The sequence below is a fragment of the Pseudophryne corroboree genome (genome assembly GCF_028390025.1).
Source record: "Pseudophryne corroboree isolate aPseCor3 chromosome 3 unlocalized genomic scaffold, aPseCor3.hap2 SUPER_3_unloc_11, whole genome shotgun sequence".
NCBI lineage: Eukaryota > Metazoa > Chordata > Amphibia > Anura > Myobatrachidae > Pseudophryne > Pseudophryne corroboree.
Window position 1 is genome coordinate 1,203,554 of NW_026967499.1, and position 19,851 is coordinate 1,223,404.

Consider the following 19,851-nt stretch of genomic DNA (forward strand, 5'->3'; position numbering starts at 1 on the left):
GTCAACTCCTAGTAATCCCACATGAGCGCCCATGTCACCTAATAATCCCACATGAGCGCCAATGTCTCCTCTAGTAATCCCAAATGAGCGTCTATGTCACCTCTAATAATCCCACATGAGCGCCCTTGTCACCTCTAGTAATCCCACATAAGCATCCATGTCACCTCCTAGTAATCCCACATGAGCGTCCATGTCACCTCTAGTAATCCCACATGAGTGCCCACGTCACCTCTAGCAATCCCACATGAGCGTCCGTGTCACCTCTAGTAATCCCACATGAGCGCCCATGTCACCTCTAGTAATCCCAAATGAGCGTCCATGTCACCTCCTAGTAATCCCCCAAGAGCATCCATGTCACCTCTAGTAATCCCAAATGAGCGCCCGTGTCACCTCTAGTAATCCCACTTGAGCGCCCGTGTCACTTCTAGTAATCCCACATGAGTGTCCATGTCACCTCTAGTAATCCCACATGAGCGTCCATGTCACCTCTAGTAATCCCACATGAGCGTCCATGTCACCTCCTAGTAATCCCACATGAGCGTCCATGTCACCTCTAATAATCCCCCATGAGCGTCCATGTCGCCTCTATTAATCCCACATGAGTGTCTGTGTCACCTCTAGTAATCCCACATGAGCGCCCATGTCACCTCTAGTAATCCCACATGAGCGTCCATGTCACCCCCTAGTAATCCCACATGAGCGTCCATGTCACCTCTAATAATCCCCCATGAGCGTCCATGTCACCTCTATTAATCCCACATGAGTGTCTGTGTCACCTCTAGTAATCCCACATGAGCGTCCGTGTCACCTCTAGTAATCCCACATGAGCGTCCATGTCACCTCCTAGTAATCCCACATGAGCGTCCATGTCACCTCTAATAATCCCCCATGAGCGTCCATGTCACCTCTATTAATCCCACATGAGTGTCTGTGTCACCTCTAGTAATCCCACATGAGCGTCCGTGTCACCTCTAGTAATCCCACATGAGCGTCCATGTCACCTAGTAATCCCACATGTCACCTCCTAGTAATCCCACATGAGCGTCCATGTCACCTCTAATAATCCCCATGAGCGTCCATGTCACCTCTAGTAATCCCACATGAGTCCCCGTGTCACCTCTAGTAATCCCACATGAACGCCCATGTCACCTAGTAATCCCACATGAGCGCCAATGTCTCCTCTAGTAATCCCAAATGAGCGTCCATCTCACCTCTAATAATCCCCTATGAGTGTCCATGTCACCTCCTAGTAATCCCACATGAGCGTCCATGTCACCTCTAATAATCCCACATGAGCGTCCATGTCACCTCTAGTTATCCCACATGAGCGCCCACGTCACCTCTAGTAATCCCACATGAGCGTCTGTGTCACCTCTAGTAATCCCACATGAGCGTCCATGTCACCTCTAGTAATCCCAAATGAGCGTCCATGTCACCTCCTAGTAATCCCCCAAGAGCATCCATGTCACCTCTAGTAATTCTTACATGAGCGCCCGTGTCACCTCTAGTAATCCCAAATGAGCACCCGTGTCACCTCTAGTAATCCCACATGAGTGTCCATGTCACCTCTAGTAATCCCACATGAGCGTCCATGTCACCTCCTAGTAATCCCACATGAGCGTCCATGTCACCTCTAATAATCCCCCATGAGCGTCCATGTCACCTCTATTAATCCCACATGAGTGTCTGTGTCACCTCTAGTAATCCCACATGAGCGTCCGTGTCACCTCTAGTAATCCCACATGAGCGTCCACGTCACCTAGTAATCCCACATGAGCGTCCATGTCACCTCCTAGTAATCCCACATGAGCGTCCATGTCACTTTTAATAATCCCCATGAGCGTCCATGTCACCTCTAGTAATCCCACATGAACGCCCATGTCACCTAGTAATCCCACATGAGCGCCAATGTCTCCTCTAGTAATCCCACATGAGCGTCCATCTCACCTCTAATAATCCCCTATGAGTGTCCATGTCACCTCCTAGTAATCCTACATGAGCGTCCATGTCACCTCTAGTAATCCCACATGAGCGTCCATGTCACCTCTAGTTATCCCACATGAGCGCCCACATCACCTCTAGTAATCCCACATGAGCGTCTGTGTCACCTCCTAGTAATCCTACATGAGCGTCCATGTCACCTCTAGTAATCCCACATGAGCGTCCATGTCACCTCTAGTAATCCCACATGAGCGTCCACGTCACCTCTAGTAATCCCACATAAACGCCCACGTCACCTCTAGTAATCCCACATGAGCGCCCACGTCACCTCTAGTAATCCCACATGAGCGTCCATGTCACCTCTAGTAATCCCATATGAGCGTCTGTGTCACCTCTAGTAATCCCACTTGAGCATCCATGTCACCTCTTGTAATCCCACATGAGCATCCATGTCACCTCTAGTAATCCCACTTGAGCCTTCAGTGTTGATCAAGCTCCAGTCTAAGCATCCTATCTTTTGTTTTTTTAATAAACATAAAAGCACTGATTACAGGTAAAAGAAAATGGCAGTTATAGAATTATATATTGTATCTTGTTACATCCTGGGTCTTGTCTGCTCATTTTATATATTAATGTATTTTATTTCCAGCAGATGGACCCACAAGCCGGAATATCTCAGAAGTACATCTAATGTTATCCCCGTATTGTGAAATAACAGATAATGACAGTAGACAGGATTCTCCAGGAGATAATCCCATTACCCCTATTATACATTCAGCTCTATCAGCTGATCCCTCTGATCCTGGGAAATGTTCTCCTGATCACTCTGATATTGGTGCATCTATTACAGCTCTGAGATTAGATACAGAGTTTCCCTGTTCTATAGATGCTAAATGTTTTACACAGAACACAAACCGTATTACTCATCAGCCAGCTAAGGCAGGTGAGAGGCCATTTCCATGTTCTGAGTGTGGGAAATGTTTTACATATAAATCACAACTTGTTACACATCAGAGAAGTCACACAGGTGAGAAGCCATTTCCATGTTCAGAGTGTGGGAAATTTTTTACAAATAAATCAAATCTTGTTACACATCAGAGAAGTCACACAGGTGAGAAGCCGTATTCCTGTTCTGAGTGTGGGAAATGTTTTGCACAGAAATCAGATCTTTTTAAACATCAGAGAAGTCACACAGGTGAGAAGCCGTATTCCTGTTCTGAGTGTGGGAAATGTTTTGCATCAAAATCATATCTTGTTACACATCAGAGAAGTCACACAGGTGAGAAGCCGTATTCCTGTTCTGAGTGTATGAAATGTTTTCCACAGAAATCAGATCTTGTTGCACATCAGAGAAGTCACACTGGTGAGAAGCCATTTCCATGTTCTGAGTGTGGGAAATTGTTTTCAAATAAATCAAATCTTGTTACACATCAGAGAAGTCACACAGGTGAGAAGCCGTATTCCTGTTCTGAGTGTGGGAAATGTTTTGCATCGAAAGCGGATCTTTTTAAACATCAGAGAAGGCACACAGGTGAGAAGCCGTATTCCTGTTCTGAGTGTATGAAATGTTTTCCACAGAAATCAGATCTTGTTACACATCAGAGAAGTCACACTGGTGAGGAGCCATTTCCATGTTCTGAGTGTGGGAATTTTTTTACAAATAAATCAAATCTTGTTAAACATCAGAGAAGTCACACAGGTGAGAAGCCGTATTCCTGTTCTGAGTGTGGGAAATGTTTTGCACATAAATCGTCTCTTTTTAAACACCAGAGAAGTCACACAGGTGAGAAGCCGTATGCCTGTTCTGAGTGTCGGAAATGTTTTGCATCGAAATCAAATCTTGTTACACATCAGAGAAGTCACACAGGTGAGAAGCAGTATTCCTGTTCTGAGTGTGGGAAATGTTTTGTATCGAAACCAAATCTTGTTACACATCAGAGAAGTCACACAGGTGAGAAGCCATATTCCTGTTCTGAGTGTGGGAAATGTTTTGCATACAAATCATCTTTTGTTAGTCATCGGAGAAGTCACACAGGTGAGAAGCCGTATTCCTGTTCTGAGTGTATGAAATGTTTTCCACAGAAATCAGATCTTGTTACACATCAGAGAAGTCACACTGGTGAGGAGCCATTTCCATGTTCTGAGTGTGGGAATTTTTTTACAAATAAATCAAATCTTGTTAAACATCAGAGAAGTCACACTGGTGAGAAGGCGTATTCCTGTTCTGAGTGTGGGAAATGTTTTGCATCGAAATCAAATCTTGTTACACATCAGAGAAGTCACACTGGTGAGAAGCCATATTCCTGTTCTAACTGTGGGAAATGTTTTAGACAGAAATCAGGTCTTGTTACACATCAGCGATTTCACAGGTGAGAAGCCGTTTTCATGCTGTGAGAGAAATAAATCCGCTCTTGTTGAACATATTAGACATTACCCAAATATGGAACCATTTAAATCGCTGTCATGCAATGTTCCTCAAGGGTCAATCCTATCTCCTATGCTTCATGCAATATGGTATCCGGACTCCAGGTCGACAGCACAAAGGTCGACACACTTTAGGTCGACACACATTAGGTCGACAGGGTCAAAAGGTCGACAAGGTCAAAAGGTCGACAGGAACAATGTCGACATGGAAAAAGGTCGACATGAGTTTTTCATGAGTTTTTTTCTTTTTTTGAACCTTTTCATACTTAACGATCCACGTGGACTACGATTGGAACGGTAAAGTGTGCCGAGCGAAGCGGTAGCGGAGCGAAGGCACCATGCCCGAAGCATGGCGAGCCATGCGAGGGGACGCGGTGCACTAATTCGGGTTCCCGGTCACTCTACGAAGAAAACAACACCAAAAAAACATAAAAACCTCATGTCGACCTTTTTCCATGTCGACCTTGTTCCTGTCGACCTTTTGACCCTGTCGACCTAATGTGTGTCGACCAATTGGTGTCGACCTGAAGCATGTCGACCTTTGTGCTGTCGACCCTGAGTCCCAGACCCATGCAATATACAGTCTGGTCCATATATATTGGGACATCGACACAATTCTCATATTTTGGGCTCTATACACCACCACAATGGATTTGAATTTAAACAAACAAGATGTGCTTTAACTGCAGACTTTCCACTTTAATTTGAGGGTATATACATCAAAATCAGGTGAACGGTGTAGGAATTAAAAGGTTTTTATATGTGCCTCCCACTTTTTAAGGGACCAAAAGTAATGGTACAAACTAAACAATCCTAAATCAAATATTGTAAATCAGTAGATCAGTGCGCTCGTCCAGTTCAACAAAAAATACTTTACTACATAATGTGGTCGCAGCCCGGATCAGTGTTTCGTGAATTGAGCTTTCACATATTTTCCAAGGGCGATCTGATTACCATCTCCTAGATGAAGACCTGGATACAATATCCATACTGATATGCAAATATTTATCTGGTACGCATATAAATTTTGTGTGATAACTGAATTTAATCCCACATACGGAAATATACTACGCTATATAGCGATTCTTTGTGTCTCCTAGCAGCATTTAGATCCCAGCAGTAACCTGGACTAAAGAATGGGGGACTGATACGCCATGTGTCAAGCCGTAATCCGTACGCTATAATATTCTTGCGTGTGACAAAACTAGTGATGAGCGGATTCGGTTTTACTCTGTTCTCAAAACGGCATCTTATTGGCTTACAGATGTCATGTGTTTTGGATAGCCAATAAGATTCTGTTTTGAGATCCGAGTAAAACCGAATCCGCTCATCACTAGACAAAACTGATTGAAAAATACTACACCATAGTCGCTCTCTTGTTTCTTCCTTTGTTTCCAGAATCCTTAATTAAACTTTTACTTTTTAATACTTTGTTGCAAATCCTTTTGTCAGTTACAGCCTGAAGTCTGGAATGCATAGACATCACCAGACGCTGGGTTTCATCCCTGGTGATGCTATGCCAGGCCTCTACTGCAAATGTCTTCAGATCCTGCTTGTTCTTGGGGCATTTTCTCTTCCGTTTTGTCTTCATGAAGTGAAATGCATGCTCAATCGGATTCAGGTCAGGTGATTGACTTGGCCATTGCATAACATTCCACTTATTTGCCTTAAACGCTTTGGTTGCTTTCGCAGTATGCGTCGGGTCATTGTCCATCTGCACTGTGAAGCGCCTTCCAATGAGTTCCGAAGCATTTGACTGAATAGGAGCAGATAAAATTGCCCAAAACACTTCAGCATTCATCCTGCTGCTTTTATCAGCAGTCACATTATCAATAAATACAAGGGAACCAGTTCCATTGGCATCCATACATGCCCACGCCATGACACTACCACCACCATGCTTCACTGATGAGCTGGTATGTTTTGGATCATGAGCAGTTCCTTTCCTTCTCCATACTCTTTTCTTCCCATCACTCTGGTACAAGTTGATATTTGTCTCATCTGTCCATAGGATGTTGTTCCAGAACTGTAAAGGCTTTTTTAGATGTTGTTTGCAAACTCTAATCTGGTCTTCCTGTTTTATTCCTCACCAATGGTTTACATCTTGTGGTGAACCCTCCATATTCACTCTTGTGAAGTCTTCTCTTGATTGTTGACTTTGACACATATACACCTATCTCCTGGAGAGTGTTCTTGATCTGGGCAACTGTTTTGATGGGGTTCGTGCTATTTAGTACACTAATAGTGTACTAAATAGCACGAACAGCTTGTAACATAGAGTGGCAAGTTTAATCTTTCTATGTATAATGGAGAGAAATAAAAGCTTCTCCCTAAGTTCCTGGATGCCAAATCACTGTCCATAGTATCTCTGTACAGTTTTTTCTATTAGAGTACTAATTAGCACGAATAGCTTATAATGTACAACACAGATTCTCACAACACAGATTCTCTAACGCCGACGATCTACAGTACTGTGTTGCTCGAACAGTTAGTTGCGTCAGAATACACTAATTTATATTTACTGGTATGCCTATACGTGCTCATAACCGCTGTGTATTTTAGATAGTGAATGAGTCACTCCTGCAGATTTACCCCGATTTGTGTGAAACCTGTGTGCACCCTTCTGTTGAATGTTTTACAATGGATTACACAGAAAAAATAATAATAAAGTGAATGTCACTGGAACACAAAAAAAATTGACACTTTGGGAATCGAACCTGGTACCCTCCCTTCATCGCTAGCCCACAGCACTGCATGGAATATTCTCAAGTTCATGTGTAAAAGTACTGCCAAGAGCTATTCCTCCCCATTGGTGTTTGCTTATGCCGTTAGGGGACTCGGACGCTCATTTTGTGCACTGTACATACTGTAAAGTCAATGAGCTACATTATTCCTTTCACACATTAGTTGTGTCTGCATACACAAGTGTTTTAACACGTTCATTTGCGTCTGTATAAACTATACACACAGGGATTTGGCATCCAGAAACTTAGGGAGGAGCTTTTATCTCTCCCCATTATACTTAATACTACGGGATTTGGACACTCGCATATCCCTAACATCAATAGACCATACTGTATCTGTAACACGTTCATTTGCATCTGTATGTGCTGTACTATTTGCACCTGTACTGTATATACTGTTATAGACTTTATGACATACTGTAGCATAATGTAGCGTAATGAGATGCACCAGTAAAGTAGTTCTTACGCTGTAGTTCAGTATTGTATTTTAATGGAGACCACACGCTTGCGCATTGGTGATTTAAAAAAGCGACATCTGGTGGATGATCTTAGGTATTACACTCAAAGGTAACGCCAAACGCTCTGTGTGCCTTCCTACGACTAAGCGCGCCTCCTTGCACCCAGGTACGCTGCGTATGCCTGATCGCGACTAACGCCTCAGTCAGCCAAGATAACGGAGGACCCATCTGTATATTTAGTTCCTAAATAATACATCCCAAATGCTTAGGTCTTTTTTCTGCTGTTTATTTTGTATCTTGTGCTTTGTGTAAATGTGAATGTCTAATACCAGTTTGCACAATCTGTATTACTACACGACAATATGGCGGCCATTGGAACGTGTTTTCACTTCTAGTTTGCCTAACTTGTTGCAGACACTCATCTTGATCAGGAGTGTCGAGTGTTTTCTGATACAAGATCCTGTCCATATATACCCTGTACATTATCATGTGCATTAGAGTCACCCGGCTTCCATCTCCGTTGGTTTGTTGTATGTTACATCTATATGGTGCGGATACTCCCCTGTGTTTCATAATAAAATCTTTTGTTTGCATCTATTTATTGCATTATAGCTTTTATTTTTATTCTGTTTTATATTCCCGTCTGAGTAATTACGCCATAATGTCTAATCTCGGAGTGGACCCCTGAAGATGTAAAGAAACCGTGTAAGTGTTCCATCATTCTGTTTTGTGTAAGCATACAGGTAAGTGATGGCACGGTGGTCACTGTCCGTCACATTCAGGTGGTATAATGGAAGTGGACTGTCTGGGCTTATTCTAGTCTACTGCAGAAATAAAAAAATCAGCCTTTATCCTGCTTAAAAAAATGACAAAGCCCATAAATCAAGCTTGGTCGGACAAGACAGTGTCCACATTAATGGTGGCACATCATATAGGCTGAGGACCCATGCTTCTGCTGTATATGGCATAACCCTCTTTGTCGAAAAAAACCTTCCCTTCACCATTCACAATGTCCACCATTGCCCTTTCAGAAGGGACACAACTTTGCGTGTTCCACCTACTTCACAGAGCCCAGGACCATCTCCATGACCATGTCATGTTTATCTGGGAGGTTCATGGCCTGAGATGACCACAGAACCACCAGGTAGTTGCCAAGGAGAGAGAGGGGGAGAGCTGTCAATAGCAGCTGGTAAGAGGGGTGGTAAATCCCCTGGTGGATAAATATACTGCAAAAGAAAAGAATTACCAGCGCTGGCTGATCATGTATGATTAATAGGTACTATACATCCGAAAGGCTTAGTGAATTAAAAACCACAGTTATGCCACATGTAAAAACACACACAAAAAATAAATAAAATAAATAACATTGAGAAATAAATGATTACAAATTTGAATATGCCACAATATGCCTGAGTTGATGATTTAGATGTCCACATGAACTGCTAGTGATGGACATTTCCAGTGACATTGGTCCTCTCTGAGTGTCATTAGCCGTTGATGTGGACATCTAAATCATCAACTCAGGCATATTGTGGCATATTTTAACTTTTAATTTATTTCTCAATTTTTATTTTTTATTTTTTTTACATGTGGAATAAATGTGTTTTTTAATTCGCTAATCCTTTCGGATGTATAGTACCTATTAATCATACATGATCAGCCAGCGCTGGTAATTCTTTTCTTTTGCAGTGGCCAAGAAGAACCCAGACTCCCCAGGAAGTGGAGAGTCCAAAGATCCACCCCGCATGAGGTAAAGAAGGGACAACCACAGGGACTGGCTCACCTATTTCCTACCTAAAAGCTGCTCTTTACCCAGTTTGGTACCTGTGGGATCCCACTCCAATTTCCCTTGAGAGTCCCTACCCTCACTAATCCCTTCTAAACCTACTAGTTCCTTCCCCTTCCAACCACTCCTCCTTTTTAAGCTTTTCACCACCTGCTGTGTGAGTCCCATCCAACCACTCCTCCTCTCCTTGACTCATTGGTGTAGCAACCCCCTTCTCCCCACCACCACCACACTGCTACACTGCAGTTAAGCTGTGAGGCTTGCTGCTAGCAGTACTCACTACTCAGCACACACACTCACATCATGATTATACAGCTGTGACAGAGACACTGTCTCACTGACAACCAGGACGAGACACTCCCAGAAAGGCATGTATGTATGAGTACGGAGAGAGTGGGCGCAGTGGGCTGCATGACTGACAGCTGAGCCTGTCACGTCAGTGAGGTGGATGGGGCATCCTATTCCCAGCTGGAACAGCACACTATTTGTAAGAGCCGGAGCGGAGCTGGGCTACTGGCTGACAGCCTAGCATCTCGGTGCAGCCGCAGAAGTCTGTAAATGATGGGAAATAACATCTGGCCCATGGCTACTGTGAGGAAATGAGAGGTCTGTTACAATATAGCTATGCCTCATTTCTCTGACGTCCTAGTGGATGCTGGGAACTCCGAAAGGACCATGGGGAATAGCGGCTCCACAGGAGACTGGGCACAACTAAAGAAAGCTTTTAGACTACCTGTGGGCACTGGCTCCTCCCACTATGACCCTCCTCCAAGCCTCAGTTAGATTTTTGTGCCCGGCCAAGCTGGATGCACCCTATGGGCTCTCCTGAGCTCCTAGAAAAGAAAGTATATTTTAGGTTTTTTATTTTACAGTAAGACCTGCTGGCAACAGGCTCACTGCAACGAGGGACTAAGGGGAGAAGAAGCGAACCTACCTGCTTGCAGCTAGCTTGGGCTTCTTAGGCTACTGGACACCATTAGCTCCACAGGGATCGACCGCAGGACCCGTCCTTGATGTTCGGTCCCGGAGCCGCGCCACCGTCCCCCTTACAGAGCCAGAAGCCAGAAGAGGTCCGGAAAATCGCGGCAGAAGACTTCAGTCTTCACCAAGGTGTGCGCCATTGCTCCTCATGCACACCTCACACTCCGGTCACTGGTGGGTGCAGGGCGCTGGGGGGGGCACCCTGAGCAGCAATAAAAACACGCTGTCGTTTGGACTCTCCACGGCACCGAGGGTGTTTACCAATGTAATGGCAGAAATGACACTCCTTCGAAAAAAGGGAGTTTTAACTATCCCGTACTTGGACGATCTCCTTATAAAGGCGAGGTCCAAGGAGCAGTTGTTGGTCGGGGTAGCACTATCTCGGGAAGTGCTACAACAGCACGGATGGATTCTAAACATTCCAAAGTCACAGCTGGTTCCTACCACAAGCCTACTGTTCCTGGGGATGGTTCTGGACACAGAACAGAAAAAAGTGTTTCTCCCGATGGAGAAGGCCAAGGAGCTGTCATCTCTAGTCAGAGTCCTCCTGAAACCAAAACAGGTATCTGTGCATCACTGCACATGAGTCCTGGGAAAAATGGTAGCTTCCTACGAAGCAATTCCATTCGGCAGGTTTCATGCAAGAATTTTTCAGTGGGACCTCTTGGACAAGTGGTCAGGATCGCATCTTCAGATGCATCGGCTGATAACCCTGTCTCCAAGGACCAGGGTATCTCTGTTGTGGTGGCTGCAGACGGCTCATCTTCTGGAAGGCTGCAGATTTGGCATACAGGACTGGGTCCTGGTGACCACGGATGCCAGCCTTCGAGGCTGGGGGGCAGTCACACAGGGAAGAAATTTCCAAGGACTTTGGTCAAGTCAGGAGTCGTCCCTACACATAAATATTCTGGAACTGAGGGCCATTTACAATGCCCTAAGTCAAGCAAGGCCCCTGCTTCAAAACCAGCCGGTTCTGATCCAATCAGACAACATCACGGCAGTCGCCCATGTAAATAGTTATAGTTATTGCCTAACTAAAGGGTTATTGTTATGAGCCATCTGTTGAGAGGCTCAGTTATGTTTCATACTGTTAACTGGGTATAGTATCACGAGTTATACGGTGTGATTGGTGTGGCTGGTATGAGTCTTACCCGGGATTCCAAATCCTTCCTTATTGTGTCAGCTCTTCCGGGCACAGTATCCTAACTGAGGCTTGGAGGAGGGTCATAGTGGGAGGAGCCAGTGCACACCAGGTAGTCTAAAAGCTTTCTTTTAGTTGTGCCCGTTCTCCTGCGGAGCCCCTATTCCCCATGGTCCTTTCGGAGTTCCCAGCATCCACTACGGACTACGAGAAAAAGATTTACCGGTGAGTAAAATCTTATTTTCTTATGTCAAATATGTACTTTTTATCCCTATACATTCAATTCATCTGTTTCCTCATTCTCCATAACATGTCCATTACTGCTCACCCAATATTGTTTAAATCAACCTTAATATTGTTAATATATGCAATTGTGTTACGTTATCTGTTACCCTTTAGATAATGTATTCATGTTAGACCTAGTTTTCTATTGTTTACTACCACCACAGTGGACACTCAAAGGGTGAGTCATATAAGGTACCATTGCCCATTTTTGTTTACTCCCTATTGTCCAACAGTGAGCTGACCAGACATGGTTGATCTCTGGCTGATGTAATCACCTTGATTAGAATATGTATTGTATTCCAATGCTGTAAGATCCTTAGACAAAGAAGTCACACACACTCCATGTAATATGAAGCTTCTGGGGGTATAAGTAGAGCTAACCAGGGAGCTGAAAGAGATTCTATGCTCTCTGACTAAGAAGTGATGTTCTGTCAGGAGTTTGTGGTGGGAATTGTCATGTGGAATTGGATTACAGAGGTGTACTGAGCTGTTTATAACCCATACTGTTCAATAAACCACTGTTGGTTTTCCATTTACCACTGTGCCTGAGTGATTTGGAACCCAGTATCTTCACAGCTACTATCGATGGCGGGTAACTACCTGTCTCTCTGCCTTTGATGGTAAAACTAGTTATCATCAGGTATAGTCCATCAATGATTCCTGATCATCAATAGTTGAAGGCCAATCCTAGACCAGACCGAGAGACCACAGCCACCACCAGATCCACAATGTGTACCTAGAAGCTTCCACATCTGGCACTTTGTTACCTGCCATCACATCTACCTTCTCCTAGAGAGCCACCTTCACAGCTTTCCACATCTAAGCTGGAACTCTGCAGGTTTCCTTCACCACCAGCTTGGATCTCCTTTGCATCAGCATCCTGGCCAGACTCAGACAGGTCCATGGAATCAGCATTATGATAACTTTTGACTCTCTATTTGCTGCAGCTGCTGTATAGTTCCTGTGATTTCCTCCAGCTCATTAACCAGCTGCTTAAAAAACCACTAGTGATGTCTGGCGCTATTGTATATATATAATATGTGTAGTTGTGAATGGGTGCCTATATACACAATCAAACCCACTCCGCACAGGTATCAGGGAATTAATCCAATATTCTTATACCTCACAAGATCTATCCAGCAGCAAAAAAGGTGAAATGGCCTGAGGATATGGCCAACACAATCCACCCGATTTTTTTAAAAAACCGGGTGTGAACTAAAACAAACAAAAAAAACCCTTGCGCTATTGATCTTATTTGAGATTATTCATGCCTTGTTGCCTCTAATTGAGTCTGAATAGCGCAAGGGGGTTTTTTGTTCATTAACCAGCTGCACCAGCTCCTCATTTCATGTAACTCTCTCTCTCCCAGCTGCTGTAACAGTTTTTTCTCCTGCAGTGTCCACAGGTTATCTACAGGATAACATTGGGATATGATGACGCGACAGTGGATTTGCACCAAATGGTCAAAGCTTTTGGCCTCCCAGCATGCAGTGGGCCCGTCCATATATCCCCACCTTCTGGCTCAGACAAATCAGTTTTTTGTTTGGTGTGGCCGGAGCCAGTCCATGGTCAAGAGGGCTTCTGGTTTTTAGCAGCTATAAGCTTTCTTATTTTATTTTTATAGTCTTTTTCTTGAGTGATCTTTCTAAAAAGCGTCTTACACCTACCTTAGAAAGAGTAGCTCCAACAATGCCCCGCTGAGTCATGACAACGCTTACCCACATGTACAGTGCTGTTTTGGCGGGAGTCTGCATCGGATATACTAGCAAGTCCAGCAGAAGTTACCTGGCTGTGACCCTAGCATGGGGAGAAGGTAAGGCATCAGTTCTGCTTAGAGGGGGAACACGGACACAGCTGCACTGTTTTGGAGGAGACTACCAGTCACTGATGCAACTGCCACCTAGGTTGCACCGTGCTAGGCCTTCAGGATCATAGGTTCCAGAGGTAGTATGAGGCCACCATCCCTGGGATTGATGTCAGCTGTGGGGAGTCAGACGCTCCCCTGCTCACCCCTCCCATGAACCATTTTCCGGCTTCCATCTGAGACACTGTGTATCTAAAAGGACCCAGTCGCAGCATAGGCGGCTGTGTGACTGGTGCGGCTTTGTTCACTTGGGCGTCTGTGTTCACTGTAGGTTCACGGGGCGAGTGTGTACACTATTAGTGTCTGGATCCACTCAACGTTCGCTAACGTATTGATCGGTCCTGGAAGTGAGGTGAGTCTCGTCATATCCCACTCTCCTGAGCTGGGTAATACAGCACTAAGTATCTAACTACCTTTTGAGTATGAATTGTTGGATATGTGCCTAATGCATATGAGTCTAATAATTATTACTGTTGTTTCTTTTGCTATGCGTATGAATATGGCTAAACTCCTATATAAAGTAATAGTTACATAGTTACATAATTAGTGAGATTGAAAAGAGGCAAAATGCCCATCGGATTCAACCTGTATTCTGTGATCATATGATCATATTATAATGTACCCGCTGATGTAATGGTTTAGTACCAATTGACAACAATGACTCTTACCACTCCCAGATTAATGTCACTGTGTTAAATGCTATAACCCTGGATACTCTTTCCAGTTAGAAATTTGTCTAATCGGTTTTTAAATGCATTTACAGAGTCTGCCATTACTATCTTCTCCGGCAGGGAGATTCACATTTTTATTGCCCTTACCGTGAAGAACCCTTCCCTACGCTGTATACGGAAGCCTTTACTCGTACTCCAGTGTCTCTAACCCTTTAATCAGTTTAGTAGCCCGCCTTTGAACCCTTTCTAGTTCTCCTAAATCTTTTTTATAATATGGTGCCCAAAATTTAACACAATATTCCAGGTGCGGACACACCAATGATTTGTACAGTGGCAGGATTACATTCTCGCCCTTGGTCTCAATGCCCCGTTTTATGCATGCGAGCACTTTACTTGCCTTTTTTTGCAGCATTTTGACATTGTGTACTGATAAGCCTATTATCCATGAGCACCCCCAAATCTTTTTCCACCACGGTTACCCCTATTATTTTCCCATTTAGAGTGTACGCTGCTTGTGTGGGGGTTTTTTGTCCCAAAATGCATAAGTTTGCATTTTTCTATATTGAACCTCATTCCCCATTTAGACACCCAGGCTTCAAGTTTAAATAAGTCATTTTGTAGAGACTCCAAATCGCTATCTGAATTACCTTACACAGCTTAGTATCATCCACAAAGATTGACACTGTGCTTTCCAAGCGTATTCCTAGATCATTGATAAATATATTGAACAGTTGCGCGCCAAGTACGGACCCTTGTGGTATTCCACTGACTACTAGTACCCAGCTGGAGGACTTCCCATTGACCATTTCTCGTTGTACTCTGTTATCCAGCCAATTACCTATCCATGTTCAAATAGTATATCCTAGACCAAGTTCCCTTAATTTGATGATCAGTCTCCTGTGAGGCACTGTATCGAAGGCTTTTGCAAAATCTAAATACACTACATTCACTGCTTTTCCCTGATCAAGATTCTCGCTCACTTCCTCGTAGAAGCTAATTAAGTTAGTTTGACATGATCTGTCCCTTACAAACCCATGCTGACTTTTGCTAATAATCTTATTAACCTGCAGATAATCCTTTATACTATCCCTCAAGAAACCTTCCAATATTTTGCCCACTATGGAGGTTAAGCTAACAGGTCTATAGTTACAAGGATTATTTTTAGTTTCCTTTTTTAATAATGGCACTACCTCAACTATGCGCCAATCCTTAGGTACCTTGCCTGATCTGTTTGAACTGTGGATTATCAAGTATAGGGGTTTTGCTAGCTATGACCTAAGCTCCGTAATAACCCTCGGATGAAAACCATCTGGGCCTGGTGATTTATTAATCTTTATTTTGCTTAGTCTCTCAAGGACAGCAAGTATTCAGCCAAGAGTCATTACCATCACTATCTTTATGCACTACTTTCTCCGACTGATCCTCCCTGGTGAATACTGAGGAAAAAAATTGTTCAGTATTTCCGCTTTTATTTTATCATCGTTTATCAAAGCTCCCAATTCATCTTTTAATGGGTCTACGTTCTCCTTCTTTAACCTTTTACTGTTTATGTATTTATAAAACGGTTTAGGATTGCTTTTACTCTCTATAGCGATTTGCTTTTCGTTTACAACTTTTGCTGCGATTATTACTTTATTGCATTTTTTTTTTGCATTCCTTGTAATGCTGGAATTACTCCTCCAATAGATTTAAATGTTTTGAAAGCACGCCTCTTTTTAGCCATTGCTTCTTGGACCTCCTTATTAAGCCATATTGGTTTGTTTTTAGTACTCCTGCATTTACTGCTCATGGGAATGAATTTGCAAATATTGCTATCAAGCAACCCTTTTAAAGCATCCCACATTTCCGTTGTGTCTTTACCATGAAACAAAACTTCCCAATCAATGTCGTTTAGTGCCTGTCTCAGCATATTGAAATTAGCTTTTCTAAGGTTATATGTTTTAGTTGTTCCCTAATAGCTGTTTCTTGAAACTGATGTCGAATGTGATCATATAGTGGTCACTGTTTCCCAAGGTCTCCCCAACTTTAGTGTTTGATATAATGTCCACATTATTGGTAATAACTAGGTCCAGAATAGTTTTACCTCTAGTTGGGTCCTCGACTAATTGAGTCAAGTATTGATCCTTTAATGTATTTAAGAACCTGCTGCTCCTAGTTATTACACATGAATCGTTACTCCAATTTATATCAGGATAAAATCCCCTAACACTAGGATGTCCCCCATTCCCGCAGCTTTTTCAATTTGGTGTAAGAGTTGTTCCTCGTCATGTACACTAATATCTGGTTACTTGTAGCACGTGCCAATGACTAGTTTCTTCACCTCTATGCCCCCACTTGTGATCTCACCCCATAGCGACTCCACGTTATCTCCAGCCTCCCTGAAAATACCCTCTATTAAGTTTGGTTTTAGAGATGGTGTAACAAAGAGACATACCCCTCCTCCCCTTTTGGTAGCCCTATCCCTCCTGAAAAGAGAATATCCCTCCAAATTCGCAACCCAGTCGTGAGAGTCGTCCCATCATGTTTCCGTAATACCTATAATATCATACTGAGACTTTGATACAAGCCATTCCAATTCCCCCATTTTACCCGATAGGCTTCTTGCGTTCACAAGCATACATCTTAGCTTAGCCTCTCCATTGCCTGTTTGTTTTAGTGGTATCTTATCTATATTTACAAGAGCTTTTCTAGACTTACCCTTACTGACTGTTATTCTACTCCCTCCCTTTCCACCCCATCATGCTTAATACAGCCTTCCTCACTACTGTCTCTATCTGACCTATTAAGACTTTCTAACCCCCCCCCCCCCTGATGTTAGTATCCTCCCTTATGCTATGCACATTATTTTCTATATACCGTATTGCTGAGCCATATTTGTAATTTTAGGTAATATATTGGGAATATCTTGGGCAATACCTGTGTCAGTATTTCCGGTGTCAATACCCATGCAAATATCGTTGCATCTGATCTTACATTCCCCACTTCTCCACCCTCCAATTGTTCACTACCCCCATCCTTACTGCTCTCCCTAATTAACCCGCAGCTTCTAACTAAAACCTCCCCCCAGGCTCCTAGTCTAAAATCTCCAACCTTCTGACCATGCAGCACCACAGCCCCCTCCTCATTCAGTTGCTATCCATCGCAACAAAGATGGCACCTGACTGAGAAGACCGCCCAGGGTTCCAGGAACACAAACCCCTCCTTCCTACACCAGTCTCTAAGCCACACATTTACCTCCCTGATCTCCCTCTGCCTCCTTGGGCTAGCGCATGGCACTGGTAATATTTCAGAGAATATTACCCTAGATGTCTTTGCCTTAAGTTTCTTGCCTAAGTCCCTATAGTCTTTCTTAAGGACTTCCCACCCACCACTAACTTTGTCATTGGTGCCAACATGCACCAAGTCCGCTGGGTCTTCACCAGCCCTTCCCAACAATCAATCTACCGCGATGTGCCGTACCAAAGCACCCGTAAGACAACAGACTAACGGCGGTCACTGTCCAAGTAGCAGATTGCCCTGTCTTCCTGATAATAGAATCCCCTAACACCACAATCTGACTAGATACCTCACTATCTTTTTCCCATCTGTACCGGGGGGACCGCTCCTCTGGATGCTAGAGGAAACTGTCTCCTCCGGTTCCATCATTTCCTCACTGCCATCCTCAGAATCTTCATCCAATCAGGTGAATTTATTGGGGTTTGGCAGATCGGAGATGTCCTGTCTTCCCCTCCCCCTCTTCTTCTTCCTTCTAACTATGACCCAGCTGTCTACCTGATCTTCCTCATCTACAAGTGATCCCCTCTGCAACTCCTCCACCATTCTATCTAAACTTTGCTTGAGATTGTGAATGGTCCTTAGTCGCATTACGTTCCGCTCTAGATCAGTTACCTGGGCTTTCAGGGCGGCCGTACGGTCACATCTCGCACAGATGTACCCGCACTCGGACTGTTGTGTCAGGTGCTCATACATCATGCACGACACGCATTGAGTGAGATTCCCAATCTCGGCCACCCCCATTTTTTAATTAGTGGTAACTCCCTGTTACCTTCAGAAAACCAAAAAGGGGGACAATCAATATATAAGGAATATATAAGGAACAATAACTAAAATAAAGGAATAAGGCACAATAAATAAAAATATAAATAAATGGATAGGATAAGGATACATTTAGTACAAAGACCGGGACTCAGCAATAAAATGCAGTAATGGACAAAGGAAGACAATCAGTTATACAACACAGTGGGAAAAGCTAATAGGGAAAGTTAATACTTATCTGCTCCCTGCTCCACTGATCTGTGCACAAAAGTTGTTCTCCCCGGCTGCAGGCTCCCTTCCCCACCGGCTGCTGGCTCCCTCCGGCAGCTGCTTCCTGCTGGCTCTTCCTGGCTGCTGGCTCCGCCATTGCTGTCGGCTTCTGGCTCCCCCGTGCGTGGCTCTAGCACCTCGTCGCTTCATCCTCGTGTACACCCTCGTGTGTGCGTGCCCAACGTCACTTCCGGTTCTGTTCACTCGATGTTCTGTCTCAGTTATAGGTTTCTCCTACATACTTGAAATGTATTTGTAGTTGATCATGTGCTTATATTGCTTATTATACTAACTAGGTGATTCATCGCGCCCTACGGGCGCTCTTCACACCGTTGTTAGGGGCTACGCCCCGTTAACCCCTGCACGCCTTTGAACATACGCAGGCCGGTAGATAACAGAACCAGAAATGCAGGGCAGTATAGAGGGCATACAGAAATGGGCTCCGGTTGAGAAAAGGTGTAAGGGGAGGGGGAAAGGGAATGTACAGAAACGCTGTGCGATGGGTAAAGGATAGGGAGAGGCAGGGTGGTAGGGAGACAATAAAAGAGAGGGAAGGTGTTAGACAGAAAATAGCGTTGCAAGAGGCTATGACCTGTTAACCCCTGCACGGGCTTCAGCTGTGCTATAATTGTTATTATATGGAGTATTACCTTCACAAAAGTTTATGCTATTGGGTAAATATTGCAAGGGGGAAGGGCATGCAATTGTCAAGGGGACGTAGCCCTTTGTGAGGGCGTGAAGAGTGGCCGCAGGGCACAATGAATAACATAGTGTAGTATATACTGCTAGTGTATGTAGCGCAGCTTATACACACAGTGGCCACAGGTATCAGAGCCGCATATACACACAATGGACACAGGTAGCTGAGCCGCTTATACACACAATGGCCACAGGTAACGGAGCCGCGTATCCACACAGTGCAACAGAGGTGGCAGGCCAGCTTATACATACAATACTCAAAGGTAGCAGAGCCGCTTATACACACAATACCCACAGGTCGCAGAGCCGCTTATACACACAGCGCCCACAGGTAGCAGCACAGCTTATACACACAGCGCCCACAGGTAGCAGCGCAGCTTATACACACGGCACCCACAGGTAGCAGCGCAGATTATACACACAATGGCCACAGGTATCAGAGCCACTTATCCACACAGTGGCCAGAGGTAGCAGGGCAGCTTATACACACAATACCCAATGGTAGCAGAGCCGTTTATACACACAGCGCCCACAGGCAGCAGAGCCACTTAT

General features: G+C 44.2%; 1 protein-coding gene across 1 annotated transcript in view; it reads left to right on the forward strand.

The window, feature by feature from the left end:
- LOC134983267 (uncharacterized) overlaps positions 1-4,418 on the forward strand; it is a 569,154-nt gene extending 564,736 nt beyond the window's left edge. Inside the window, exon 12 of the mRNA XM_063948990.1 lies at positions 2,591-4,418. Coding sequence (XP_063805060.1) covers positions 2,591-4,314 — 1,724 coding nt within the window. The 3' untranslated portion in view covers positions 4,315-4,418. The remainder of the gene's footprint in view (positions 1-2,590) is intronic.
- Positions 4,419-19,851: the final 15,433 nt, after the last annotated feature.